At 44.3% G+C, this 25,858-nt stretch overlaps 1 protein-coding gene across 4 annotated transcripts in view; it reads right to left on the reverse strand.

Moving 5' to 3' along the window:
* HTR4 (5-hydroxytryptamine receptor 4) overlaps window positions 1–25,858 on the reverse strand; it is a 101,315-nt gene that overhangs the window by 56,711 nt on the left and 18,746 nt on the right. For all 4 annotated transcript variants that reach the window (XM_010718921.3, XM_010718917.3, XM_010718918.3 and 1 more), the window contains exon 2: window positions 17,448–17,529. In XM_010718921.3, the coding sequence (XP_010717223.1) occupies window positions 17,448–17,473 (26 nt within the window). In that variant the 5' untranslated portion in view covers window positions 17,474–17,529. The remainder of the gene's footprint in view (window positions 1–17,447; window positions 17,530–25,858) is intronic.

A 25,858-nucleotide genomic window follows, 5' to 3' on the forward strand; every position in this document is an offset into this window, starting at 1 on the left:
CTTTTTACTTAGGAACTGCTCCAGCATTGGGGAAAAGAAAACACATTTATTAAAAGGAAGCGCACAATCTTCCTACGCTGAAAACAATTTCTTTCTTTTAATGAAAAGAAAAGAAAGTTGGGCCAGGGTAAGTTTAGGTTGGGTATTAGGAAACACTTCTTTACAGAAAGAGTTGTTAAGACTGGAATAGGCTCCCCAGGGAGGTGGTTGAGTTGCCATCTGGATGTGTTTAAAAACCATTTGGATGTGGTGCTCAGGAACATGATTTAGCCAAGGGTTGTTAGTTAGGGTAGTATGGTTAGGTCATAGTTGGACTCGATGATCTTTAACGTCTTTTCCAACCTGAGCAATTCCATGATTCTAAAGAATAATGTGCCAACACAACATTGGGAATATTCCAAGTCTGCATTTCTACAACTGTCTTGTTGAACATTTTATTACTTTTCTCTGTTTAGGAGCCTGCAAAACAGGAGGGCAGCAAACAGCGTGCAGTGAATAGCATTCAGTCCTTCACAAAATCAATTATTACAAAGTTGTTGAGCCATTTTTCCTTTTAGGCTATTTCTACTAATGTATCCAGAACCAAAGGCACCTCAACCCTGCACTTGTGTCCTTCCACAGTACATCACAGCAGTGAGAAGGGGTACCTGCTCACAGCATCACGTGGGGCTGGAAGTAAGCCGGCATTAAGAGCAGGACTCAACACTGATTCAGCAGGGAGATTTCTTCATTGAGTATGGAACTGGCATTTGGTACCTGGGATTAATGCAGTGAGATTGCTCAGGTAATTGAAAAACTGAACGGTTACTCTGTTTTAGTTTGATTTCCTCTGGGGTCATGTTTTATTTACTAAATACGACCCAGACTTTTACACTTGATCTCACTGAGTTCTCTTGATTGTTGGCAAAGCTAAAAAGGATTAGAAGCTCTGCTGCAATCTCATCTCCAGTGCCCGTACCTTCTTAATAGGCTTCTTATGGCCAACTTCAGGTCACCTGCACTGTGAAGCATCCTGTTAATCACAGCCTCTGTCCCAGCACTACTCTGAGTCTGACTCCTTTGCTTGCTGCTGGTTGCACTGTCAGGTCAGACACAGCCTGCTGAGGCTGCAGACTCACAGTCTATGTGAACACCTAGGAATGCCTGGAGTTTTCAGTTTTACAAGGAAATACCTCACTGCGTGTAGATCCATCCAGATGGGTGAGTGTGTGCATGAGCAAATAAGGAAGAAGAAAGGAGGCACAGTGTTGGGCTGATCCATGCAGCACTGATCTGGCTATAATAAGTAAGAGTCCAAGGCAGTTGCGCATTCTAGCTTTGCAAATGTATGTCCTTATGATAAGCAAAGCTTTCTCACCCGTGAGAGCACACACAGCTTTTAATTTGCACTAATCTCATGAATTAAAACCAGGAGTTTAACAAATGTCACATAGCATTGGCAGATGAGTGTACCCCTCCTCCTTGCAGAGTTTTGGGGCAAAATATTCCTGAGCACTGCCAGCCCCATGTGAATTTGGACATGGATTTTTTGGGGTACCCGTGAATACCCAGAGAGGTATGGGTGCTCATGCAGAGGGTTCCCAGTAAGGTAGCAGGATTTGTCCTGTTTTAGGTGAATGGTCCCAGCCCAAGTGGCCAAGGCAATGACTGCTCCTTCTGCCCTAATGGTTTTCCGAGGTAATGTCAGACAATTCTGTCCTGCTTAATGGAGGAAGGGTCAGCAGGGTTATGCTGACAGTCAGGTGTAGTCATAGATTTACATTCAGTAAGGCACTTTTGTGCAAGTTAATTATAGGTGCTAAGATGAGAGAAAGGCAAAGTCAAGAGTGTGTTTTATTCAGCATCTGAAAGAGTTTGCTCTTAATTAGAAAGAGTTGTCTACTGGACTTGATACAACTTCAAAGAGGGCAATTAAGGCTCTAAGAAGCTTTCTGAGCAGCTGGTAGCTCTGGGCAAATGCTGTGGCATTCAGAAATGTTGATAAGGATCTGTCAGAACTAAGTGTGGGATTCCCAGCTTTTTTTGTGTTCTGGCTGCCCTGGGTCACTAGTTCTTGGACAACTCTTGAAATGAGTGGGTTTTGTCACTGCAGCTCTTGTAATTGCTGCCTGCAATTTGCTTACATTGATCCAGCCACACCTTCTCCCATCTGATGGAAGAAAAACCCATCTGCCCAAAGGCTCTGCCTCATCCATCATCCTGTCTTTGACAGTGGCCTGTAGGAAATGAAATGTCTACCTGCATATAGCAGCACTTCCCTCTATCTGTAAGTGTCTGTGTCACAGTGGCTTTGTGTCAAACGGCTGTTGGTGAATTCCTCTGGTATGACTGTAGAATTCTCAGGGTCTGGGGAATACAGTCTCTGGACAGCTTTCCTTTATCTAGCAGTAGTGTGCTAAATGCAAAATCAGGCATATGGAATCAGTTTCTGTGCTTATCAATCACCCCAAGTTGCATACATAGGCTCCCTCAAAAATAAAGGTAATAGGCATCCAGTTCCTTAGCCCAAGCTGCTCTGCAGAACTGGTCACTAGCAACATGAATGCTTCTACAAAAGGACGTCATTCCTTCACACAGCTAGAAATCACTTTCCTGCTCCTCTCCATGTCAATCTGATCTGAAATATTTCCTCTCCCTCTAAGTGAAGTGTTTGAGATTTTGGAAGGCTGGGAGCTGCTGGCAGACAGATCTACACTGCAGTGAAGTGCTTGGGAGAATGAGCATCTTGTAGCTGGTGCTGTAGCTCACGTGCATGGTGCCTGTTGAGATGCACAAGGTAATTCCTTGCTGGAGCACATGTTAGTTGTGTAGACAGAGGTTGGACAGCTGGGGAAGGACAGACATTCGCTAGCATCAGTATAGTGAGCAAAGCTGATTCCAGAACCTTCATTAATATGTTCATCAGCAGAAACAGACACCAGAAAAATTAAAGGGATAAGAAAAAGAAACAACTTCAAAGGCAGGTCTCAGCCACAGGCCAGCAAGCTGGGTATGGGGCAGATGAAAATGCTTAGGCACAATAGGGATGCTGGGATCAAAGGCACCTCCAGGAGCTGTAATTGTACCTGCCTAAATTGAGCCCTCACAATAGGCAAACTCCATGGCTACATCTGTGAAATAAAATGTTACACTGCACGGAATGGCTCCTCACAAAAGATGTTCCTTCACCTGGAGTGTGGCAGTGCACATATGCTGGCACGGCAGTAGAGAGAATGATGATGTTTGTACAGAGCCAGGCAGAGGGCTTGATTTATATTCTGTCTTATCTAGCTTTGCTCACCCTTCTGCTTTTTCTCTTCTGCAATTCTCATCTCTGTGTTATTTGAGCACCTTGTCTCTCCCTGCACCCTGCAGTGTCTGCAGATGGGAGAGTCACTGTGAGCCCTGCTTGTGGGTTCAGTTGGATGAGCTTTGCACCCACTCCAAAACTTTCCCTTCGCACTCTGCTGGAGAAGAAACTTTCTCTGGTATCCAATCTACCTCTTGGATTAGGTCAGAAACAGACACTGGCAAACATGTCCATGGAGCATTTGCTGTGACAACAGTTTCAGAAGCACTTGGGAGGTCTCTACGAAAAGCATTTCTCCCATGGCCCATGGTATTGCTCCCCTGGGGAGTGTTGAATAGCGTACACAGTGCTTGGGGTGAAGGAAGGGCATTTCTCTGGAAGATGTTATTGCTCGTCTGCTTTTTGATCCATCATCAAGAAGGAAGATTTGTTAATTATTCAGTCTCCGTAATTTGAATCTGTTAATAATGGAAGAAGTGGATATTGCTGTAAATTAAAATCAATGGTTTGCTTAACTACTTTGATCAAATCTGAGCGCAAGCACGCTTCTGTTTAATAAAGCAGAGATTGATGGGTTTGCTATTACAGGGAAATGAGATTCAGACAAAATGATTGTTGGTTAGTAGGAATATAGAAATTGCTTAAGAAAAGGAATATAGAATCACTTAGCAATACTAACACGGAATGAATGCTTAAAACCCACATGGATATATTTAAAAACCTCTTCTGAGTAGTTGTTAATATTTCAAAAAATTGTGTAATTATTTTTTTTGAAGCTCAAATTCTACTTTCCTGCCAACACCCCACCTTTTCTAACTGACCTCAAGTGCTTCTGCATGTTTTATGTAGCAATTAAACAACAGATCAGTTGGCAAGGCTGTGTACATCACCCCTCTGGTTTCTGTTACAGGTCACAGCTCAACTTCCCCACAGTTGTGGAGGGATAAAATGACCAATGAACGGCAGAGAGCACCTTGGGCACTGCAGACACAGTATGATGAAGGAGACAGAAAAAAGAGCGGGGGGGGGGAAGACAAACAAGACTGCTCTTCTGGGGCAGAGGAGATGACGCACAGAGGCTGAGTGGCCAGAGAGCCATTTCCTGACCACAAGAGAACGGACTCTGCCCATGGAGGTGACATGGAGCATCTCCTGGAGGCAGCAGGGCGCCTCCTGAGCACCTCGTAGCAAAGTGCTTGTGTAATTGACTCAGAGCCCAGAGCTGTGAGGGTTGGAAGGGACCTCAAGGATCATGAATCTCCAACCCTCCTGCCACATGCAGGGCCACCAAACTCCCCATTTAATACTAGACCAGGCTGCCCAGGGCCCCATCCAATCTGGCCTTGAACACCTCCAGGGACGGGGCATCCACAACCTCTCTGGCAGCCTGTTCCAGTACCTCACCACTCTCTCTGTAAAGAATTTCCCCTTGGTTCCCGTAGACCAGAGCTTGCTCCTCGATTTAGCAGTGGCCTCAAGGAAAGTGGGGAATACTGGAGGAGCCCGTCTGCTAACTGCAGCCAAGCAAAGGCTTCTCACTCTGTAACTCCAGGTGACAGGAGATTTCATGCAGGCCTTTCACTACAAGCAAGCAGTTTTTTGCCTCTCCTCCTCCCTACTCCCCTGATTATTCCTTGGCATAAAAGCAGAGGCTGATTGTTAAACACTTAAAAATCAAGATATGTTATTATATGAGTAAACCTAACAATACGTGTCTCAGCAGAGAAACATGACAATAGGGAAGACATTATTTGATCTATGGCTTTCCAGCTGTTACCATATTCTTTTCTACTGCCACCTAAAAATATTAATCAGAAATCAGCGTTAATGCAGTAGCATATAATTTCTCTTAATGCATTGTAAATCTCTGCCTTCACTTCAGACTGTGCATATGGCAAGACCACACCTAGCAAAATCAATTATGTATTTCACTTCTGTTTTAGAAACAGATTGAAATTAATTAAAGTAATGAAAAGCCACAACAAACAGCAATCCAGGTATCAAAATAACTTTATTTTTTAACCAAGGACATTGCAGCACTGGGGTAAGCAGGAAAACATAATAAGGGCCTTTCCTTTCATGCTGAACCTCAGAAGAAACAAATTTGCTTTCACTGTAGTGTGGGAATTAAGCTCTACCCTATTGCAAACAGCAGCAAGCCAAGAAGGACCATGAGCTGCAAAACAAGGGTTTCAAGTCACCTCCTCTTGGGCAAAGCTCCTGTGCACATCACTGGTACCGCACCTCCGCTCCACACAGCATCTCCTGCAAGAGCACTTCAGAGGATTCAGTGCTTCAAACAGTTGATAACACTGATTAAAATCAATTGTCAAGATGAAGGGAGGAAGACAGGCTATTTCAATGTTTTAAACACCGCTACGTGTGGGCTGTGCAGTCAATCAGGTGCATGCCAGGAGTGCTGTGCTTGGGAGCAGGTGTGCACTAGGGCTGCTGGGTGCTGCAGGATGGCCCCATGCATTGCAGGCACAGGGGTCCCGAGTAACAACCCCAGAGAAAGGAGCTTCCTGATGGTCCATGCAATCACTTCAATTTGCCTCGGCCTGCCTTCCCTGGCTGACCAGTCTGGGACTGAAAACTGACTCTGAGCAATGCAATCCTTTATCATCATCTGCATACAGAGGAAGGTCTGAGATCTCGGCGGCATGAGAAACTTGTAACGTTGTATGGGAACACGTGCTGAGCTAGGAACCCCAGTGCAGCAACCGCCAGGGTGCTGCCTGCACCTTGATGGCCTCAGCCCTGACAGGGCAGCCCAGCTGGCAGCACACAGCCACAGCCATTGCTATTTCACATAAAACGAAGGACAAAAATCCTAGCTCGGCTCCTTCTCAATCAGCAGATCAAGCGTTACATAATTTACACCCACATATGAGAGGATATTGCCACGAGGCTGATGCATGTAGGTATAATCCCTAAAAGCCATTAGGCTGTCACCTAAAATATAAGCTAAAATTAACTTACGAAATTAGCACTAGATTAAGATCATGCTGTTTGCGTGGCGGAAGGACAGCTGCTGCCATCGTTGTTTGTGGTCTACCGACAAATACCATGAGCCATCTCCTGTGCAAAGCACTGCACAGACACGAGCAATCAGTGGACCTCAGCACTGTGTTCTCCTTACATTCCGTTCCAACTTTTCCCATTTAACTCCCAGTGTCCCCTTCAAACACTGAATATTCCCTTTTTATTTCCACATACACATAATAATGCTGTTTGAATATGTGGGGTCTGCTTATCATAATGAGGTTAGCAAACGCTCTGCAACTAGGAAAAAGCAAGTCTCTGGTTTAGGCATGAGCAGGAACTTAAGCACACTATGAAGCGCAGTAGAGATGTTGCAACAATCATTTTCCTTTGGAAATGCTGAATAAAACCAAAGATCAAACACACCTTTAATCAGAAATTTCTTGATCAGTTTGCAATTAGAATTGTTGCTCAGAAGTAAGACCGACGCACCTTCCAAACGAGGTGTGTCAGCTGAACAGGGAACAGAAGGTGATGAAAGAAGCACAAAAATAAACGTGGCTTTTGTTGTACAGTCTATGTTAATGATGTGGGCATCCTCTGTTTTACAGAGAAGTCACTCCTGCCTATCCCATGTCAGACAGCAGTCTTAAACAGAGCAAGCTGTGTTCAAAAGGCAAATACAACAGTGCTAAGCTCAGGAGACCTGATCAAGTGAAGTGCCTTGTTTTCCCAGTACTTTCAAACCAGAATGTCTGTAATTCAGTTATCATGTAAAATAATTTTACTTTACAGAGACATAAGCAACACCACCATTATTTCTATTACATACATAAATACCTCGATCTTTAGTCTCAGCTGTTTAGAAGCAGGGAGTAACTGAATGTATTTGATGCAGATCTATGATAACCTCCTCTAGCACGGGAGTGGGCTAGGTAATCCAATTTAGGCTCACATTAACTACACCGAGTGTCCACATTTCACATGCTCACAGAAATCTGTGCGACATTTCTTGCAGTGACCGGCTGCAATAGCAGGGCGTGCTGAGACTGAGTGAGCACAGCTCGCAAGGATGAGCTGCTGCTCCTGGGCTAAAAGCATTTGTTTGCTCGGCTTTTTATTGCTTCTGCCATTAAATTGAAAAAGGGAGTCCTGCTCCATCCACACACATGTGTTTCCCAAAGATAACTCTCGAAACACCATAACAGCAGTTCTTAGTATTTATCAGCATTTCGAGTTTGCATTTTCAGACCGGGAAAAACCTTTGCTCCCATCTTTGCCGAGAGTGTGCAAATTGCAAGACTTTCAGATTAAAAAGCATGAAAATTCTCCCTCTACTCTTGTAAGCAATATCTGCACTCAGGGAAATACTATTCAATGAGAGGCATTCAGTTAAGCCAGTGGGAGAGTCCTGGTATCAGGCTGTACATGAAAATATCCAGGCTGTGTACTTCTCTCCCCGCTTGTTTACACTTTGAACAATAAAAGTGAAATACAGCTATTGGCTGTCTAGCTTCTAATATTTCCTGGACAGCTTCCCAGTTTCAAGAATCTAAAGAAACAAGAGAGTTTCTTGCTGTCACCCCTGCTAATGTAAGACTTGGCACAGATGAGATAATACGTACATTGATTTCTGGAATATATTTCATTTGAGAATGTCCTCAACACCTCTCATGGCTCTCAGCCACGTGGAAATCAGCTTGCTCGTTCACTGAATAGCAGGAAGTACTTTTCTTTGAAGACAGCACGTGACAGTGTCCCAATGAGCTTTGTAAAGGCCCAGCATGGTGCAGTTCATTTGTTCAGCTTTTGTGGTGCGTGCCCCTTGAAATATCTACCTGAACTATTGTCTTCTTCCAGGCCCTTCACCAGAACTACAGTTTCTAAATTACTCAACCAATCAGTAGCATCCCAAGACAAAGCAGATCAGCCAGTCTTGACAAAAGTCATCTTTAAGACATCATGCATTCCATTAAGACACCATTGCTCTGCTGTCACTGTGAGCTGCACTACAAACACTGCAGTTCAGTAATGCTGATTCCAGAAGAGGCAGCCTGAAACCTTCCACTCCCAGAGCATGCATCCACCTACTCACTTTGTATGAATCTCACTTCTGCTTTTAGGCTCCAGATAGCCAAGCAAAGGATGTGGAAAGTCCTTGAACTGAGAACAAAGCACTTTGATCTCGTTTCATTTAAATCTCCTTCTATGTTCCCAGATAAGGACACATTCTGAATATTCTCCACAAATCCCCATCAGATTTCTCACTTCAAATAAACATTTGAAGATATCCACCTGGGCAAGCGGCACAAAACAGAGGAAAAGCAATCCGATTCCAAAAATCTGCTTCAGGTTGCTAACTGCACACTTACAAAACTTAACGTGTAGAGGCCAAAGAAAGAAATGAGCAAAGGTTTGGAGGACTGAAATTTGATAAAGTAGAGTGGAAACATAGGAACCACCTCAGTGTTTAAAGTCCTGTGGAAGTCGAAGACTCTGTATGTTGGTTATATTGTATATGACCAAATATGTAAAGTTTTGAGGTAAATGGAGGAGAAAGAGATTGGCTGCACTCAGCTCCTTAGATACATCTAGATAAAGATACCACAACATAGTTCTCAAGTACTATTGGACCAGCCAGCCAAGAGACATAAAACTCAAAAAAGATAACAAGCATCTAGCAAGCATTCATTTTTGCAGGTAATTTTGCCATGTTAGAACAGAGAAACTGGATCCCAACCCAGGCCTGTAGATCCCGACCAGCACTGAGGAGCCAAACTGCTCTGCCAGCGGCTGCTAGGGAAGATGCTCTCATCTCTTAAACTCTCTGCTGAGGGGGCTGCAAAGTGGTTGGCAACTTAATAGTCATGAAACTCTTAATATAGTGATGTTTCTGGAGAGCACTTTCACTGAGGGTCAGTACAGAAGGTTATGTTATGTTTTGGAATTAGTTTTTTTGGTCCTGTGAACTTTCGTACTCATTTCAGTAGCTGAGCGACACTAATAGCCACATCAGTTTATAGCTCTCAGCTCCAATGGAAACTTGTGTTCCACAACATGTCACTGTGAGCAGTTCTAAACAGATCCTCACACTGCTGAAAGGAGATGGCAGCAACGAGGGCTCTGAGCGCGTGTGCCTTACAGGGAAAAGTACAAACAATACAAGAACACTGTACTGGACTAGACCCACTGTGTTGGGCTCAGGAACAGTAGCTGAAATGCAAGGAACAAAAAAAAATCATGTTTCATTGTAGCTGCCAGCCCTTCCTGAGAATCACATCCCCATTATGGCCTATAACAATGGAAATTGCAAATAATGGCAGTAATGGGACCAAATCTATCCCAGCTGTTTGGGAATGGAGAAAAAGTATTTTCCTCCACTCTAGCACGATGCAAAATACCACAGGAAGTACTTACTTCCCAAGGAAGTAAGACAATCAGTTTATTTTCCAAGGATCTCTACCAGCAAAGAGGACATGTATATCCTGATACACAAGTCCCAAAGAAGTTTCTGTGATGGAGACTGGAAAAGAAAGAGTCCTTGCATCCCTCACACCATTTCCTTTTCACAGGGAAACTCAAAATCTGACTCCTATGTCATCCTCTGCTTGCATAAGTCCTCCAAATACCCAAGACTCTGTCTGAAGCTATGCAGATAATATCAAACAGTTCGTGGTCAGTTTTCCCACCGCTCAGAGCTATCATCAGTACTGAAGACTTCTTGATCAAGTCAACATGAACCATGTAATTCCTGCCTATTTTCTCCTTGCATTTATTTATCGTCCTATTCCACTCCCTGTTGAGTAGAAAGAGAGCCTGTTTCCAGAGAAGTCCTTGAAGTTCATGAGAAGAGTTAGCCCTGGACAGGTCTCCAGGCTATCTACTGACAGTGAGTGATGAGCTGGCCCGTCACCATGGCCCCATGATCTCACTGTGGAAATAAAGCTTTGGAAATAAGTAGCCTTTGTGTTCTCAGGTCCTGGCCTTTAAAACAAATTTGAACAGAAACAAAATGTCAATAGATATAAATCTGAAGATAAGGAGATAGAAAAAACATCAGCTGAGCTCTAAAAGCCAATTGGGAGATCAGGCTAAGGAACTGGGGATGTGGTGAGTAATGTGTTTATACTCATTGGACTCCTGGAACTGGCTTTTAAAAGAGCTCAGAGTTACCAGGACACACTAAACACTGGAATCTGCTTTTACATCCATCCAGTGCAATTCTAGGGCAGTGACCCAGTATTCCAATGGGGAAGGTGGGCTGTGAAACTCATAGAGCCAAAGAACAAACAGATACTTGGTGTATTAACACTTTGGGGCAATGGAAAAGCAAGAAAGGTGTCTGTGTCTGCACAAACAAGGATGAACTGTAATCACCTGCTAAGTGAGAAGTGACAGAAAAGCAGATAGGACTGAAAATCAGCTAAGACTTGCTTTAGTTGTTCTCATATTGACACAAGCTCATGTGCCCAAGGAAGAGAAAGGCCCGGCTTGGTTCAATCCCACTCCTGCACTCTGATCCACGAACAGATGGATAGCCAGATATTTCAAGGCACCCTACCCTCCCCATCCCTCACCAGCAGCAATCAGAGCTCTTTCCTTTCTCCCTTACTCCTCTCTGAGGTTACAACAATGCCAAAGTGCCGTTAAAAGATCAGCTGCTGGTTTATTTGCCATTGGTATTCCAGCATGGAGCTGGAAACCTGGCTCCTGTCCTCAGCATGACTGGAGAGTGATGAGATCACATTCTTAAGGGCTTTTCTGCAAAGGAATCTTGTTTATTTTTAAATTGCAAGATTTACCATTCCTCAGATGTGAGAAATAGAGAAGCATCTGACACACAAGAGCAAATTCTTCCTGTTGTCCAAGCACCACATCCCAGGAAGGTCTTGACTTTCATAAAGCCATGCTAAGCTTTAACTGGCTGAGAAGGGAGCAAAACTGGATCAACTGCAGTCATCTGCAACAGGCAGACCAAGCACCTCCCATTGCTGGGCTCAGAAGTGGAGCAGTTTGGCCTTCAGTTATTTGGTTTTCTCTCACACAGCCCAGTACTCCCTGAAAGCTTCAGCTCCACAGTCATGTCCATCAAGTGCTAAAGCTTGTGTTCAGACAGCAGTCTCATTTAATCAGGATCTGACATTGGGAAGGCAAAGGAGATATGATGGTAAGTCCTTGGTTAACAGACAGGGCAAGACTGTTCAGATCATGATGGAGGTTCAAACCTGTGACAGTTTGCCAGGCACGGAACTGGTGATTCATCACCACAGCACAGTAAGAACAAAATAAATAGTGTAAAGAGTGCCCTTAGTAAGATCTGGAGTACTGGTCTTATCTGCACAAGAGATGCACTCTGCTCCAAGGTGATAGTCTATCAACGGTCACTGATACCACCCCATAGCAGGCCCTAATTTCATGTCTGGGAACAAAGCACTAAATATGTTTTGATATAGTATACCCTTCCTATCTGAGACACTATAAACACCCTTTCCGAAGACATGACTGGCTCCTTCTGCAGCAGGGATCTGGAGTAACAGCTCACTGTAGCTCACAGCACCCGATCCCCAAGGTGGCAGAGATATCTGCCCCGGACCTCGGGACTGTCTTCTGCCACTTTTCCTGAACTCACTCAGGGAATTTTAACTAAGTGGAGAGCAAAAGCCATTCGATTTCTGCCTCTCATACAGCTCAGGTTTGGCAGCAGCCCTGCCTTAAGAGCCCTGCCCCAGGTTCCTTGGGAACATGACCTAGAGAACAGCTGGTTCCAGAAGACCCAGCAGCTGCATACAGATGGAGTTTTGCCAGCCTCATGCAGAGGAACATCCCAGCTATGCATTACATCCTTACCCCATGAGGAGCTCAGCATACACAGCCCCTCTGCACCCTCTGACAAACTGCATGGAGCAGATCCATCTCCTTGCTCCACAGCTGCCATACAGGAGCATGCTATTGATTTGCAGAAGCTAGAGCTGGGTTTAAAAATTCCATTAATTAAGTGTTGGCGGAGGTGTTTGGAAAGACATTCTGATAAATACAGTGCTATAAAGTGTTTCCCTAGAAACTGAGGAAAGAAGTTCAACAATAAGGAAAGTACCCAGGCTGGTAACAGCTATTGCTCCTGCTGGGTGGCTGCATGGGGGGGTTCAGCACAGAGGACTTGCTCAGGGGCTTCTTTGGCTACTGAAGATCTCTGGTGCTCTGCTGATCACCAGTCCCCTTTGGGGGATGCAAACAGGGAAAGGGGCTCTCTGCAAAAAGTCTGCTCAGTCCATAAGTCTGTCTCCATGGAACTGCATGGACACATGCAGTGGTATTGCAGGGATGAGAGCTGGTCTTCCCCTAGAGAGGCAACTAAGAAGAAAAGAGTGCTTGAAGTTAATTCTGGCCTATTAAGTGACAGTTTAGCCTGGTGTTTCTCACCTAAACAGAAACATGATCAGAGGCCTTGAAATAAACACTGATTTAATGGCTTGAAGTGCAGAAGCTGGAAAGGTTTTGAAAAGACCTTGTGTATATATGAGAATAAACACAAGCAGTCTACTTGGGGCATCCTAAGTTCCTTGCTTTCCACGAATCCCAGGGCACTTAGCACACAGGCTCTCTTCCAAAAGCTTTCTGCTCTCTAGAATCACAAATGAAATGTTCTTTTTGTCCCAGCCTCTTGGCACAGCCCACTCCCAAAGACATCTACCTCTGCTTGCAGCCCCAGCTTCCTCTGCCCCTTTCCACAGAGAACTCCCTGCCAGTACCAGCTTTAGGCAGCAAACCCACATCACAGCTGGTCACCAGCAGCCCTGCTCCCATAGCTGGGGCAGGAAGGAGCCTGCTGGGTCAGAAGAGAAGGCTCCAGAATGGAGACTCAGAACAGAATCATAGAATATCTCAAGTCGGAAGGTCAGCTGTCTTCAGAAATGCCTGGTGCTCACTGTCCCTCTGGATGAGGGCTTTGGGAATAGCAGCTGGGTTAAATAATGGAGTATTTTCTTTGTTTCCAAACACAACTGATTCAACCAATTTGATTCCTTCTTCCTTCACCTTGCTTCTCATTTCTCAAAGTCAAGACAAGATTAATGAATCCCACAGTTCTGCTGGAGGGCTCTGCTTTTTTCAAAATACTTCAAGCCACAAAAAATATCCACGAAAATACCTTCAGCAAGCAGAGAACTAAAGCTGGAAAAGCCAAGTTCAGAAGCAATTAACATCAATCTAAAATTCAGTTGTTTGAAGGGCTAAGCTTAAAAATAAAAAGCAATTACTGTTGTGACAAACTCAAATAATATATTGTTTCTCCAAAGTTAATTTAGCAAAAGGAATCTGCCTTCACCAACAGCAACAATAAAAAGGATTATATAAAAAGCTATTTGCTTTCACTGAACTTTCTAGTAATGTTATCCCAAATAACTTATTTCTCAAGAGCCTATCAGCCTTTGCCTGGCACTTGGGGAAGCAAAAACTCTTCCATACAGCATGAGCAACACAGACCAGCTCTGACCATCCTCACAAGCATCCATTCAAACAGCAGAGACTTCCCCGTCCTTGACCACGAGTGTGGGAAGAGCCCATCATCTGCTTCTCTCCTCCCAGTTAGGGACCTGGAAAGCAATGGGAGCTCTGGTGCTAAGGGAAAGAGTCAGAGTACAGCATCCTGGGTTACAGTTCTGGCAGAAATATTTCAAAAGCAACGTGAAAGATCACCACGTAGTGAACATGTAGCATGTAATAGCAGAGTGCTTGGCCAATGGAAACACCAGCCAACATGTGAAAATTAGTTTGCAGATTTTGAGAAGTGCTCAGACTGCCCCTAGTCAATAACTGCAGCTTTCCTATGTGCTGCACTTCTGCAAACCGCACTGGCGCCTGCCTGTGCCAAAAGCTCTTTTAAAAACTTTAAGCCAACAGTTTTCAGGAAGTTAGCACAGTATTTTCAACCAAGTCTTTGCACTGAGACTGGCCAAGACGACACAGAGTGGTCTGTCACAGCTTTCAGATGGCAGAAGAGGATTTTGCCACTGTGGATAATGGTGGAGGCATCTGCAGGGGCTCCTGCCCCTTGGCAGCAAACAGCCTACAGTGAGCATTAAGTGCTGCTGGGCAGTAGGAAGGACCATCTCACATTTGCTTATGAATGTGGCCAACAAATGCTTTTATACAATTGCTTCAAAAGAGGAGAATAAAGAGAATATTTTTCCTCTGCTCTACAGCTCATTCTGGGGCTCAAGTTTTCATTCCAAACCACTTGACAGTATCTCATTAACCTACTGCATATAATAAATGCTACCAATAACAATCACGAAGTCACAAGAAATTGAAAAATCCTATAAAATATAAATAGAAATACTTGCAGGCTCATTTATTTTTCAGCTCTAGTATTAAAGAAAATGAGGCCTGCCACCCCTCTGTGATAAATACAAGTCCCATCGCAGACTGTCAAAAATTTCCAGGAACATATCTCTAGCTTCACACTTTGTAAAATACATAAGCATTTTCTTCCATGTAAAGGAAACATCTGTAAAGCTGAATCTGCCTGCAGTGTCCAGATAGGTGGAGAGATGCAAAGCTGTTCTCCACTGGAAAGCTTGGCATCCCCTGGGTCACTGCACCAAACACACGAGGGCAGGAGATGAGCCTGCTGCTTCCACAGGGCTCTGCTCCAACAGAGCCAACCTGTCCGTCTCGCTGCTGTCCTCAGGTTGTCAAAGAGCCTCCACAGGCTTTGCTTCCCTTTGCCAGAGGATTTTCCATGGGAGCACCCCCAAGACCCATGGGGACCTGAGAGCTCCCATCATGGCTTCACGCAGTCATGGCAAACATATGGAACCCCTGGCTTCAACAGAAAACATTCAGCAAAAAAAAAAAGCTGAAATCAGGGTAGATAAAGGAAGAACAGCAGCTACTTGCTGGTAGCTGACAAGCGAAGTGCTCAAAGCCAAAAATGTACAATATGGAAAAGGATGGAAGCGAGATTAAATTATACACCTAGAAGGAAGTCTGTATGTGCCACCAATCATGAGAAATGAAAGACTGCATCAGCATGGTTCAAACACAGCCACAGCCAAAATTGAACCTGAAGTATAATGAAAGTGAGATTTGACCACAATATTTGATCAGAACATCCAGGCAATGTTGAATCAATATTTATGCTGAAGAGCTTTCAAACTGCTACAGTTTTTCATTCATCAGACCCCTGAGAACACCTTATGCTGCCTTTTAGCATCTAAACACGTTGTCAGATCTGCCAGGGTCAGGCCGTCCAGCTGGTGGCACCTGCTGATTCCCAGCAGAACGCAGCCCCTTCAGGAACTGCCTCTGAAAACCCTTCTGCTGGAGCTGTTCAGAGGGCATTTTTGGCAGAGCTGACAGGGCAGACAGGTATCCCTGCAGCAGGCAAACCCTCATCCTCCCTAGCACTTCTCATGGTATGCTATGCTGTATGCTTTTAACTATTGCAACTGGAAAAAAAGAGGAAAGACTCTTACAAAGTCTAAATCGAACTGGATTCAGCTTTGTTTTTTCATTGTTTAATGAGCACATTCCACTTAAGCTGCAGTTTTCCAGACAGTGGCAGCACTCCACCCACCAAAGGACTAATCCACCCATAAAGAGGCAGAAACGCTGTAAAGGAGTATTGTAAATATCAAAGATACAAGTACAAGACCCTCACAGCATCTGTCTCCATCAATGGCAAATAGAACATTACCAAAAAGCATGAGCAAGGTAAGGTACTCTCTGAGCTCCCAGTTTATAAGCTGAGAGATTTTCCCTCCGTGAATGTGGAAATGTATTTGGGGGGATTTTTTTTCATCATTGTCAGAAATAGATTCTTTTTTCCTAACATCTTCAAAGGAAAAAAAAAATGTAGGGACAGTTGTCTGGTGTCAGCACCTTAATTCCCTTTACAGAGCAGCTGCAGTAGCCTACGCATTTAACTACATTTCTGATATTAAAAAGTCAAGACACATTTCATTAAGTAAAACACATTACCTTTCAGCATTGATTAGCAGGTTACAAACGTGCCCTGCTAAGTGTGCATTAAAGCAGCAACCTGGGTTACTGGTGACTTTCCTGATGCTTGAGTAGGTGAATGAGAGCTAGAAATGTTCCCTCTGACAGCACAATGCTTTGAGGAGATCCATTAAGAAGAGAAATTATCTTTAAAGATGTATCATCTCTGTGAACACAACTGAAGAGAGTGGGATGCAGCTGGCACAGGTAAGCCCAAGAGCTAGAAAGCTGTGAGGACAGTGTGGTATGGCAGGGTCCCTTTGAGGGCAACATTATGTTTCCCCTTCTTCTGTACTATTTCTTCCTGATCTCCCTTCAGTAACTCATTAGGGAAAGGTTTTCTGGAAGATCAGATTACATACATTTCTATCAGTGCAATTTCCTCCAAGGCATTTCTCATGTCACCTGAGTCCCCAGACAGGGGAAGGGTGAAAAATTGCTTCTGGAATTTTAAACTTGAAACATCAAAGAAGATATTTCCTAGAGCTAATTCTAAGGAAACACTGGAAATGCACAACTCTCATCACTACTGGAATATTGCTTCCTCTTGTGTCTGTGCCAGAGCCCAGGTTTGGTCAAATGTTTCACACCCTTGTGTGAAGTGGGTTTGGTGGGGCTTAAGTTCAGCTCCCCACACAGTTCAGCATCACTGTGTGCTTAGCCAGTCAAAAGGCCAAGAAGCAAAGGGACAAACCCTAGCCCTGCAGAAAAAAACCACAGATCACATCTGAGAATGGCAGAGCCAATGCCAGCCCCAGGTCCTAAGGACAACCATGGCCAGGATCCAGGCTTCTTGAACAGTTGCTTCTGGCATCACCTTTTCAGGATCAAAGTGATCGGTACCAAAATGTGTCAGTATAAATACAGAGAGATCGAGTTGACAGTTTTTATAAAAAAAATAAAAATCAAAACTCGTCTCAGACTCTCAATAGGCAGATTGACTTATGCCTGGTCCTTGATGGGATCTCATCTGTCCTATTGCAAGGAAGTCCAAGATTCATCCAAGCCACACCTTACATCTACACAAATAAAAGAGCAAAACCAGGCACTGCTGCACAAGCGAATACCATAACCTACAGGCAAACAGCGAGAACACCCCACAGCTTTGCAGGCTCATAGCAGCTCACTGGTTGGATGAGACGTGGTACAGGAGCCATACAGTGCATCCTACCTCACATTAACATCAAGCTCTTCCATCACAGGCAATAGGCATAGGTAGCTGGGTGTTCAATGTCCATAGAAGAGACCTTGCCCTGCAGTGGAGAGAGTTAGAAAGGATAGTTATAAATTAAAGAACCTCTCATGGGTTCACATTTATCCCAGTGACGACACTCATTCACTGCATTTTACCCCTCTGCTCTGGTCTCTATTGACAGCAGAGGTTACGTAGAGGTGTCAAAATGAAATCATATCATTGCAAAGAGCTGCCATAACACAATTCTCTGCTATCTGCCCAGGCATACCTAGATATAAGTGACCTCTCCCTATGCTTATATATGCCTTTCCATTCAAAATGGGACATGACAACATACAGCTGCACAGGACCTAAGTCTTCCAAACATACAAACACTCAAAGCAACAGGAAGTTGTTTAAATACAACCAGTTAAGGAAAGCTTGCAAAATCTGGCTGAAAAAGACAAGCTAGAATGCTTGGTAAATTAGTTTGTTTTTACATGAAATTAAAACATTGACTTACATCTAAATTAAAATAAGTTTCCTGTGACACTGTATTGTATAGCCTCATGAATACTTAATAGTAGTACTGTAATTACAAAGGACTAAATGATTTGCAGCTCGAGTTAAAATAAATGTACTTACTCCCAGTAATGACACTAAGTGATATAAATATTAATGGGGCTTTTAATTCTATCAAAAATCCATCATGAGAAATGAATACACCATCCTAATAATGAGAGTGTGTGTTTGCTGCTGTTAACTCAATGGAAAAACAATGGGATATGTTTCTGAGCATTTCTGGTTTTTAACTGCCCCTTGTGTTATTTCTCTGGAGAACCAAGGATAATGCTACCACCATGGCACTATTAATAATAACTCAAATGAAAATAATGTCATTGTGGTTACTTGGATTCAGAGATTGCAATAATACTGAGTCAGGCTTCCTGGATGCGATGCCAGGTTTGTCGTGCAAATGAACACCCACTACCCAGGCCTGGTTCAGCACTTACCAGAATTAGCACTTCAGAAGGTATAGACTATACATAGTTTTGCCAACAAAACTTACACAAGAGAGCGTTTTATCTGAGGAAGGACTTTAATATGTAGACTACCACTGCATTTTGCAAGTATAAGGATGACAAGTCTAACATTTTTCATCAAGTCACCTATGCATCCCTAAGAAATCACCTCCAATTTTAATTTGGAGGAGAAAATATATCATCTCCTCTGCTCCAGCTCTGGAGTTCGTCCATGGAATGAAATGCCTGGCAGGCTGCTGGGACAGCTGCCTGTCAAAGATGCAGGAAGAATATCCTAGAAATGTTCTTTGGGGATATAAAAATACAATCAGTGTTCTCTGAGCTCAAAGTAATGGACAAAAATAAACCCAATTATTTCATCTCCAAAGAGACCTGAGTAACCTCCAAGTTAAAATCGTTCATTTGGCATATGAGTTAATTGAAATTAATTTGTAGGAAATGCATAAGAATGGGTCTAATACAGTGTTTGGTTTCAAATCAAGGCAGGAGCCCTTTCTTTCCTGTTCTGTCAATTCAGAAAGGGTAGCCATACAGCAAACAGGACACACAATAAATTGGTGAGCACTGCTTCCTTCTGCCTCACTGCAGCCTTCAAAAGCATGACATCGTCCCAGTGTGCCATGCAGGAGGCCGAGGACCAAAGGGGCTCACTGAGCCCACCATGGGGACTCAGGGCAGAAACAGCCCTCAGACCTAAGATATTCACTTGGTCTTACGCTGAGTTAGCACAGGTGTGCCACAAGGAAAATCTGAGTAGCTGACAGTGACTCAAGGAAAACTGTTCCTTTGCTGTGCAGAAGAAAAGGGGCATGAGCACTCACTGCCACAGTGGGAGGGCACGGAGCTGTGCTGCAGTTTACACCTGTTACAGTTCTGAGCTGCAAGGGAAAGATGTACGTGTGGGCGTGAGCAAGAGCAGAGGGTGGGCATGAAACAAAAAAATGCCACCTATCTGCACTACCCCAGCCCACATCTTCCCTTCAGCATCAGTATTTTAGAGGACTTCTTTCCTTTTGCTTCTCCCCACAACAGCACAGAGGTGGGATTTGCAATAACTGGAGTCCCAAAGAAAAATGACACAATATCATATAATGCAAAATCTCTCAAAGAATTACTCTGTAAACATATTTGGCTCACATTAAGGGCCTGGTGCTGTTCTTTGCTATTAAAGTGATTACTCATACTCAATTAGGAAACTGTCCTTTGCCTCAGAAAGACAACAGTCCTCTTAACTCAGCCTGCATGCCACCCAGCCCATCACACATGTAGCCCCTCCTGCAGACAATAGCACACGAACAGTGTATTATTAGAACAAGGTGGAATATTTAGTTGATTGTATTATCATAGATTGATAAAATGACCTGCCTTGAAAAAGACATCAAAGGTCATCTACTTTCAACCCCCATGATGTGGGAAGGATCGCCAACCACTAGACCAGGCTGCCCAGAGCCACATCCAGCCTAGCCTTGAATGCCTCCAGAGACAGAATGGATTACCCTTAAAACAGGTAATCAGAAAAAAAATACATATCTATATTAATGATATTTTAGAGTTTAAAAAATAAGAAATTCTTAGCTAAAAAACCTTTGCAAAAAAACTGTTTCCCCAAAGAAACTTCACTGAGATCAGTACTTTTGACAATATTTTCCACATCAGCAAAGTCCAACATTTTAAATGGAAAAAGTTTAAAGCACAGCATCTTCAGCAAGCTTGACATGACAGCTCCATAGTCTCCTCTGTGTGACAAGAACTCTTCATCTTATTTTATTCTCCTCTAATCAGTGCTACCAAAAAAGAGCAGATATATCATATGCGGATGACTAGTCCTAGTCATCACTGACTGCACTTGAGACTGGCTCAGACATGAGAAAAGCAATCCAGTTACAAGTCTCAGCAAAGCTGCACTGATGGCATTCAGTGAAACCAGAAGCCATCCATCTGTCAAGAATGTGTGGCTCATACCTTCACCCAGCACATCACTAAGGCAGCTCAGCAATAGTGCTCTGCCTCTCCACTCCCTTACCTCCACAGTCATGGGATGCAAGAAAGGAACAAGAACATGGGTGAACCAATGCACCTTCCTAACCAAGTTGTAGAGACTGCTGGGGATCCTTTACTCAGTAGCTTTAAGACACTAACCAGGAATTCACTTCTCCAAGACCACGAGTGAGCTGGCCAGCACAACTAATGTCCTCTCTTACCTGACCACAGACTCGCCTGCTCTGCCCAGTGGCCTTGGTGGGTTTTGCTGCCAGGAGCCTTGTTCTGCCTGGTAGAAATGGAAGTGTCCCACCAGGTGACAGTCACAGCCAAGCCAGTCTTGTGAGGAATTTTTCTTGCAAGGCACCGATTAACTGAGACACTGACACATTCTTTATCCAATTTATTCCCATCCTACTCAAGCCACATCTAGTTCCACTTTCTGTCACTGCTGAGCTGATGACAACAGAAAAGTTGAGTCACTCTCCTGAAAAACTTACACCTCCATTTCTCGCATTGCTGGATTGTGCTGCTTCATCATTTGTGACACCTCAAATGAAACACTGCTGAGGGTGGACTGAGCAGTCTGAAAAGCCCATCTCATTTCACCTACAGATGCATACTGTTACACTGCTCTTCTGCACTACAGCGGGGGGAGGAGGATATTAAAAAGATGCTGTTTCTGACTCTAAGAAATGGACTTATCCCTACAGTTATCCAACTTCATGTCTCTCTGTATAAACTCAAGGTAAAAATTGTCCTTTCTCCTCACATCCTTTGCCAGTCTTGTCTATTTGGAGCAGTGACAATGATTTGAAGCAGCCTTTGACTTCGCTGTAGAAATCCTGGAGACACACGTTGTTAGTGGGTAACAGCGGGGGAAGATGAAAAGAACCTGTCACGGATGTTTGGAAAGCCTGTTTTTGGAAAGCCTGTTCAGCCTTCCTCTGGAAATGGTTATCCTCCACATCTCAGAGAGTAAATTCTTCTAAGTACAGGGAGTCATTCAGCTTTCTTCTAGCATTTGTGATTCCTAGTTGAAGCCAGAAAATCACTGACACAAATAAAGACTGCTAACATCTGAGTCTGCGGTTTCAGGAGGCTCCTTACTTTCTGTAGTGCACATCCACTAAATTAAAACTGGAATTGAATAAAAAAGTTGTTCCCTGATTCCCAGCATATTTCATATTTGGGGTCATTTTTTCTGTAGCTCCACCTTTGGCATTATCAGAGAAAGAGTAGGTGTTAACAGAGGCCAGATGGACAAAACCTCCCCAGGCTACAATATACCAGTAATGTGGAGTGAAAGCCACCCAATCCAAAACTAAACTCTTGCTCAACACTAAATTCTTGCTCATCACTGTTTTGGACAACAGCCCCAAACTCTCCAAGTACTGCAAGAGTACATCTTCTTCCAGTCCACAACAACACCTGAGGAGCAGGAGATGCCATAGGGATCCAACTACTTCAATCCAATAAAGTACCCCTCTTTCCTCTGTCCATTTCTGATAAAGGTGCTGCCCCCTCCCATGGCACCTCCTGCCTTCATTACCATTGCTGTGTCCTTTTCTCCTTATAAGGACAAAGCTGCTAAGTAGTCCTTCAGTTATCAGGGACAGATTGCTGAATTGAACAGATTGCTTTAAATGAACATCACTCCAGCAGGTTAAGCACTTTGCTTAAATGGGTAAAAGTAAAAAGATGAAATTGACGTGTCACTTGAAAAAAGGAAATGGAGTCCAGCTTTGAATAGACAAAGACAAGAAGTGTTCTTTCACTGAAGGGTTATTTTACAAAATGAGTTTTTGAACTCCGTGGTTTTACAAACCCAACCCATAGGTGCTAAGTTTAGCAGGTTTACATCCCCGAGTGACGCAGGATTTGCAGATGGTGCGTGGCTCACAGCGGAAGCAAGCGCCTTGTCCCACGTGTCTGCAGACACACAGGTGTTTCTCCATTGCCATCCTGGCACGCACGCCCTGGCAGCCAGCATCGCTCAGCCTTGTCACCCCTATGCCAAGCTATTGCTCTGAACTTTCACAAAAACCAAGTTGAAATACTAACACCAAACTCAAGGCTGTTGCCCTGCAAAGGACACAGCTGCAGTTCTGCCCATGGGCTCTCCAAAAGCAAGCCCTAGTTGCAAGGTCCTGCACCAACAGCACATACAGCAAATCCAAGCCCCTCTCCAAACAGCCATGAGCAGCTCTGCCAGCTGAGCCCAGGGCGGTTAGCTCATGTCATACCTTCTGCAAAGCCTTGCAAATCGAGGTCTTTTCTCAGTCATATGGTATTAACAGTCAGGCTACAAAAAATGGTTGCCTTTTGCTTGTGAATGACATACCCATTCAATGTGTGCCAGTAACAGCAAAAATACTGAGTGATTTTTCTCCTAGATGCATGATTTTATCTTCTTGAGGAACACTGAAGCAAATTTTATTTTAGAGCTCTTGATAGCAGTAAGACAAAATGCAAACAAACCCAAGTATTTACTTCTGTATTTACAGCAGTAAAGTTTCTACGGGCTGCTCAAGGGTGACATTGTTCTGTTCCAGAGACATCTGTATGAGATCCTTCTGTGTACCAAGCTATGTTTGTATAAGAGCTCTGAGGAGAGAAAACAGCTATAAAACTTGAGGAGTTATTTGCTGTGACATTAGTACTATGAAATTTCGCACCTCACTGCTCTCACCTTCAGCAATTACTACCAGTTGGTAATCAGAATGCTCCAAGTCTTTCATTGCAGTATCAAGCCCCCAGCACAGGAAGCCAACAGAAAGATCCAGCAGGAGGCTGTTGGTCTCCAAAAGACCAAGATACAGCAGGAGATCAGTCAATAAATGAAAGCAGGAAGGGAGCCGAGTTCAGAGAGTGCATCCATAGTGGGGATGGAAGCAGACAGGCATGATTTACCTGACACTTGGACAATTGGTTTTGTGCTTGCAAAGACAAAGCAGTGTTATTGTTCCTTCATCACCACAAAGAGCTAAAACCACAATACCATACTGCCCTCCACTTACCTCTTCAGAAGAACCTTAAGTGTGTTTGACAGAGATTTGTACAGGACTAACATGCTTCATTCCTGGAGACATGTCATAAAACATTCCAACAGTTCAGTGCCATTTCTTCCCTGCCTAGAACACACTTTCCAGCTCCTCTGTTGTCAGCACACCAGAAAATAACCAGGGTATGGAAATTGGTGCCCCAGAATAGCACTGGCTGTACTTTCTACAATTGCCATCAACTACATTTTCTTTGTTGTCCATTGAGAAGGAAACACACAGCAGAGAAATATGCAATATAAATGCCAGGAAAGCAGAAAACCTTCATCTGATACACAGGTGTGATGGCAGCAAAGGCAAACCACAGCTCATGAGAGGGCTGATGAGCTACAGGGTGCCCAGCAGCATCATTAACACGGCACACAGTGATCCTCACCGAGCTTTATCTGAGACCCCCATTTTTACCAGTTCTCTAATAAATAATTAGCCATTACAGCACTCTCTGCAGTTCGTTTGCAGTGGGAGAAATGTGCTCCTGTGGCAGAGGTTAACTCACAGCCCAGCAGGGACACTGTGGGCTGTGACGCGTGCAGTGACTCAGACCCAATCCTCTTAAACAAGGACAGGTTCCAGATCCTGCTTTAAAAAAACTGCCCTGCTCCAAAGCAAACAGAGAAATGCCCATGAGGAAGGGTGTTCATCCCAGGCATGGATGTGCTGCTCCAGCCAAGCGAGCAGGCAGTGAGAGGAACCTCACAGCCAGCATTTTGCTATCTGGGGCTACCCCTTGCTTGTAGGAAAGCCTTTTCCACCCATTTCTCTGCCCCCTGTGGATTCTCATACTGTCTGCAGAAGCTGGGGGCTGTGAGGGAACAGAGGGGCAAAGCGGGGGGGTGAACCAGGACAAAGATGGGCTGCAGAGCACAGGCCGCAACAGGCCGCAGGCACTGTGCAGGGACATGTTCCGCTCCCCATCTGGAGGCCGCACATGACTGACTTTATGGTGTTGGAATAAGATTCCTCTCTGCGTTTTTATCGTTGCCATGAGATGGCTTTGTGGCCCATGAAACGCAAGGAGGAAGAAAGCCCCTGCTTTGAAGCCCTGCACCATGACACCTGCCTCTGTTTATCTGCAGGATCAGGACTTGAGAAGAAATCAGAATGTTTCCTGGCATAGGTGTACTTGTTTGTTTTAATTACTTCTTGGAACTATGACTAACAAAATCAGGAGAGGTGCACGGAATTAGTGCTGTGATTTCAGCTGTGTGAAGGGGTTAGAAGCTTTGTGTCTCACCCGTTCAAATTCATAGAATCAGTTGAGTTGGAAGGACCCTTAAAGGCCATCTGGTCCGATGCCCTGCAATGAACAGAAACACCCACAGCTCCATCAATGCTCAGAGCCCCTCCAGCCTGACCTCAGTGTCTGCAGGGTTGGTGCACCACCACCTCTCTGGGAAATCTTTTCAAGTGCTTCACCACTCTTATCATTAAAAAAAAAAACCCTTAAACTACGACTGCTACTGGAAGACCTGAGCCAGAAGCTTTCTGCTGCCCCTGTGCTGGAGTGGGAAAGCCACAGATCTGTGGGACATTCTAAGAGATGAAGGAGCGACAACCCCCTCAGAACTGCAGATTTGTGTAACCAACCAAACTGACTCATGCCTCTACAGCCATTTCTTCACACTGCTGAAAGATGACAGGTTGTGCAGAGAGAAGACTGGCTGAGAATATTCATCTTAAACTCATCTGCCTCCGCCTCTCTTAAAAAGTCAGTTAGTTGAGCAGCAAGCTGAACTGATCACAGTCCCCATGAGAACACGTGATTCTCCAGATCTGTACAAAATATATAAAGCACATGGCTATTACCTTCACTGGTTAGGAAGCTGATACCATCAGGGAAAGTCAAAAGGTTAATTAAATAATTACTTCTTGAAAAGACTGAGATGCTGCAAGAAGGAACACACTGTAATACTTTTTCAGCACATAGGCTCTGATCTTACCTAGGGTAGAGCTTGTTCTAAGCACTTCATAGCAGCAACAGAACTATCTCGAGATGACTGCACTTGCTTACATACAGGAGCAATACAGCAGAGACCCTTTCTGGGGGCAGTCGGAGGGAAGCCGCCACAGTACACAGCTTTTCCTGAGGGAAAGCAATTGAAATGTTTTGGTCCCTAATCTGGCTGCTCCAGCTGCCCAGGGTTTGGGGATGCAAGGATCTATCCATCATCCCACAGCAGGCATTTTAAGTCAACTCCAGCCCCGTGAGGCTATTCAGGACAGCCTTGGGACAGAAGCTGTGCTGAAAGGAGGTTTGGGCAGGCTGGGGATGCAGTGCGCTAAGGAGCAGGCCAGCTGGTTGGCAACTGCTGGGGAAGAATGT

Source organism: Meleagris gallopavo, chromosome 15 (genome assembly GCF_000146605.3).
Source record: "Meleagris gallopavo isolate NT-WF06-2002-E0010 breed Aviagen turkey brand Nicholas breeding stock chromosome 15, Turkey_5.1, whole genome shotgun sequence".
NCBI lineage: Eukaryota > Metazoa > Chordata > Aves > Galliformes > Phasianidae > Meleagris > Meleagris gallopavo.